The sequence below is a fragment of the Saprolegnia parasitica genome (assembly GCF_000151545.1).
Source record: "Saprolegnia parasitica CBS 223.65 unplaced genomic scaffold supercont2.131, whole genome shotgun sequence".
In the NCBI taxonomy this organism is placed as follows: Eukaryota; Oomycota; class Saprolegniomycetes; order Saprolegniales; family Saprolegniaceae; genus Saprolegnia; species Saprolegnia parasitica.
In genome coordinates this window covers 3,587-7,907 of record NW_012156525.1, presented here as the reverse complement: position 1 = coordinate 7,907, position 4,321 = coordinate 3,587, and the positions used below count along the sequence as shown (strand labels likewise).

Below are 4,321 nucleotides of genomic sequence, written 5' to 3'. Positions count from 1 at the left end.
GACGCCGCTGCGACGCGCCTGTCCACGCTCGCAGCCAAAGACCACGAGCCCAACGACAGTCGACTGGCCTACCCGGTACGGACGAGTCCATCGCTCTCGTTTGATGCGCTCTCGGGCCATGAGAGAGACCTTGTCAACGCCTTGGTTCTCTCCGGCGACTATGACGTGGCGCTCGCCTGCGTGCGCCCGAAGCTGTCGTTTGGCGAGGGCATCAATATGGCTGGCTACATCATGGCGTCCGCGCCCGAGTCGAGCCACATCCTCTGCAGCATCCAGCTGCATCCATCGACGGGCGATCTACACTTTCTCAAAGACGGTCTCGCGGGAGCGTTTTTCCACGACTATGTCTCGACCGCCCGCGACGTCGACCACAAGGCAGACGGCAACGATCTCGTCGGTGTCGTCGTCTTTTGGCCCAAGCGGCGACGGCTCGAAGCCGCGGGACCCCATGGCGCACTGCTCTGCCTCGAGGACGCCGTCTCCCGTGGCCCGCCGTATATCGATCATCTCGTCGGCGTCGACAGTCTACACTCGCTTGTGCGCAGTGTCTTGCCTCTGCTGGCCGCGCCCGATCTCTCGGAGGCCTCGGTTCACCAGCGCATCCAAGCAACTGCGAATGCATCAGCAACCGAGTTCTTCGCTCGCACCGCGCGACTCTTGGACGTCATCGAGGACCCGGCTCTGATGGCCACCTACATGGCAACGTCGCTCGATCTTGACTACTTTGGCACCAAAGCGTCCGCGATTGCGATATGGATCCACCGCGCCTGCTCTACGTACGGCTGGGAGGTGCTCGCTCCTGGGCTCGAGCAGCTGGTAGATCGTTGGGCGAACGAGCGGGCAACCATGGCACCCGCGATCCGCTTGATCGCAGCGCTGGCGGGTGTTGACGGCCCCGACCCACTGTGTCCATCGCTGCGACAGCCATATGTTCCCGAGCTCATCAAAGCGCTCTGGCGGACGGCGCAGCTCAACGTCGAAGATCTCTACTACGTGGTCGAAGCTGCGGAATTGATCAAGGTCCTTGGCGCGTGCCTGGCCGTCGAAGGCTACGTGGCGTCGATGTCCGAGCGGCCCACTGCCCATTGGCTTCAGGCGCGTCTCCCGCCATTCGCGCTAGCTGCGATTGATGCAGCTCTCAACCCGGCCACGTCCATGACAGCGATCGTGCTCGACGACCCAGACAAGTGCTCGCTGCTCAACGTCGTCACGCACGCACTGGCGCGCAGTCTTGACGCCAACCCTACCCTTTGCGCGCCCGCCCTTGCGACGGCCGTCTTGCAGCTCTTGGACGACACTCTCGACGGCGTCCACACTCTTGTCGACGACGTGTGGATGACACGAAGTGCCATCAAGGTAGCAGCCGACATGCTTGTCATCGCCTCTCGCCATGGCCGCTTGGTGCCATCTCTTCTCGAGCGCTGCGAGACGATCTTTGGTAGCCTCCTCGTTCCTGCCATCTGCCATGCTTTGCGCCACACGGCGCTGGATCCCGACGTCCAAGCAATGCTCTTGCAACGCATGCCACCGCCCGAGAACGACGGTATCCTCCGCACGCAGGCCAAGCACCTCGATGTCTTTTACAAGAAGCATCCACACCCGCAAGTGCCTCCGCCCGACGGGTCCAAGCACGTCCATTGGCGCTGGATCGTCGATCTCTTGGAGGTGGTGACGATGGTGGACGCGACCAAGACGCTGTCGTACGTCCAAGCGTGGGTGTCGAACGTTCTGGCGCCGAAGCCAGCGTTGTTTGGCGACGTCGCCTTCTACTGCCTCACGCGCCATGCGTTTTGGCCCACGGAGGCGTGGGTGGCCGTCGCGACAGCGGCGATTCCGGTGCTGCAAAACGAGTTCCAAACGAGGAGCTTCCCTTCGTGCAACGTCCGCGACGCCAACCAAGAGCTCGTGCCCTGCGACTGCATCCTTGCGCGCCAGATCAACGATTTTTTAAGCACCAAGTACGGCGTCGAGGAAGAGGTTTACGGGCCGCGCTGTGACGCCGTGGACGCGTTCTTTGGCGACGACGACGAGCCCGAAACGATGTTCAAGATGAAAAAACCCATGACGACCATGACACTCACGCGTCGGCGTGATGCTTTCACGCTCATGCAAAGCAAGTTCCAGACGGCCTCCATGCGTCTCGAACGCCTTAAAGCATTGATGCAAGCGCCGAAGCAGCGCGGAACTCGTCCCAAGCGTCCCGCAGTCCAAGGCAACGAGGGTGCCAAACGACGGTGTGTTCCGGCGTCGCCACCGATTCTTGCGAGCTAATTATGTTCTGTGTTATCTTCCTTACAAAGAGTTCGCACACGTAGTGCTACGCCTGAGTGCGTGGGAGTTGGCACCAGCACTTGGTCGTTGGGAGTGAGCTCAGAGATCCATCCCGTGGTGGACCCCACTCGCCGAGTGCGAGCTAATTGCATCGACTACTCTTGATAAAAAGTACTCGAGTCGATGATAGACCGATATGCAGGCACTCCGTAAAATGTGTTTGAAGCGACGTACACGACTGCGCTCGCATTATTGCGTTTCAAGACACTGTATCCTGTACTCAAATGTGGCAGATGCCGAATGGACAAGCTGTATGACACCGATGTCTGCATTCGATTCGCGATCCTACCTGGTAATACAATCTGCAAGCACAACAACATGTCGTGGCCGCGCAAGTCAATTGTGGCACATGCCATTTTGAAAGTGAAAAACAGCATGTATGTTACACGAAACTGTTTTATACGATCCAACGACAATATTGCAGTATTTCGACAGCCTTGCCTGTCGAAATAACGGTTATAGGATTTTTCGTAACATCATCACAACGGTTACTAACCATGTTAGTAACCGTTAGTACCAATTGTCTAACACATGGACTAAGATAGTCCATGCACTGTTCTGATTGGCCGAGACGTATAACATCGCTCTGATTGGCCACATCTCAAGCCCGCTCGTACACCGGTGGTGCCTGCGTCATGACCAAGCGCGTGAACGATAAATGGCAGTTCTTCGAGAAGCAGCACGACTTGCCGCGCAACCATCAGTGGTGGCAGATCCGGTGCAAGGCCTGTGTTGAAGCCTATCAGAACATGGGCTTGGATGGGTACGGCGCCGTTTCAGAGCCTGCCGCGTTTGATTCCCGTCCGGCGAAGATGGCCAAGCACGTCGACGAGTGCCGTCACATCGCCGCCGCGCGAGGCCGAGGACCCAGTGATTGAGCAAGGCGCCGACGCCATTGAGTTCTGGTCCGAGATCCTCGAGCTGCTGAGACCGGACGACTCGGCGTTACCATCTATCTACTCATGCCGTAGCCGACCTCGCTGAGCTCGTTACCCTTGGGCCCCGCCCATCTTTGGCGCCTCTGAATCTTCCTGCAAGCCCCTTGCCACCGCTCCCGGACAACAACGTTGCGTCGTACCCGCAATACGCCCTTTCTGCGGACCCTCGACCAAGGTCACACTGGCAGCACTTTTTGGCAATGGCATCGTGCTTCCGGCTTTGTTCTAGGCATTTTGTAATGCATATGCACGTATATGACTGCGATGTTAATGTGCTTATGACGCAGAGAGTGTTCCTGAGAGCACGTATGGGCTGAGCATGCTGCCTCACGCTGCATGCTAGCGATGCGTTATGGCCTGTTACGTTATTGGATTTTGAAGCATTAACCTAACAGTGTTCGTAACAGGTTAGTAACATAACGTTATTGCGTTATAACGGTTAGGTCCGCAGCCTTGGTAGAGCATCAGAAACCATGATCAGAAACGGTGCTGGAAACAGATATGTTATTTTCAATGCTCAAAACATATTGAACGTTGCTGCTGGCTCATTGGGACGATGGCAGACAACGCCATGGATGCGAGGTACCGGGAGGTCATGCGCCTGCTCGAGTTCCCAAAGGCCAGTTGCTTGACGCGCGACTTCACGTCCGAGGATGAAGCGGCAATCATAGGCGCATCGAGACGGCGCTGGCACCCGAAGGACCGTTCCACGCGGCGCTCGCCCACGTCGCGTTCGACGCTGTTGGCGACACGTCCACGTTTGAGGTCGCGCACCGCCCACTTGGCTCGTTTGGCACCTTGTACGTGGCGCTGCCACGTCACGCACGTGGCGGCGAGGTCGCTTTTCGACGCGGCCATGACCTTCACAAGTGTTTCCTGCCTCGAGGCTCAGGAGCACCTCGATACTCGTACGCAGCGTGCTACCGCCACGCGCACGTCATCGCGGCTGACATCATAGAGGGCGATCGCGTCCTCCTCGTGTACAACCTCATTTACAACGACCCGGCGGCGCACACCCGCGACTATCCCGCGTCCATTGACGAGGACTCGTA

The 4,321-nt window shown here is 58.1% G+C and overlaps 1 protein-coding gene across 1 annotated transcript; it reads left to right on the top strand.

Moving 5' to 3' along the window:
* Positions 1-2,966: 2,966 nt before the first annotated feature.
* Positions 2,967-3,315, top strand: SPRG_13440 (hypothetical protein; the record flags this gene model as incomplete). Its single annotated transcript, XM_012353685.1, is given in 2 exon segments — positions 2,967-3,094; positions 3,114-3,315. 2 exon segments carry the CDS (start codon positions 2,967-2,969, stop codon positions 3,313-3,315), a joined length of 330 nt encoding a protein of 109 aa, XP_012209075.1.
* Positions 3,316-4,321: the final 1,006 nt, after the last annotated feature.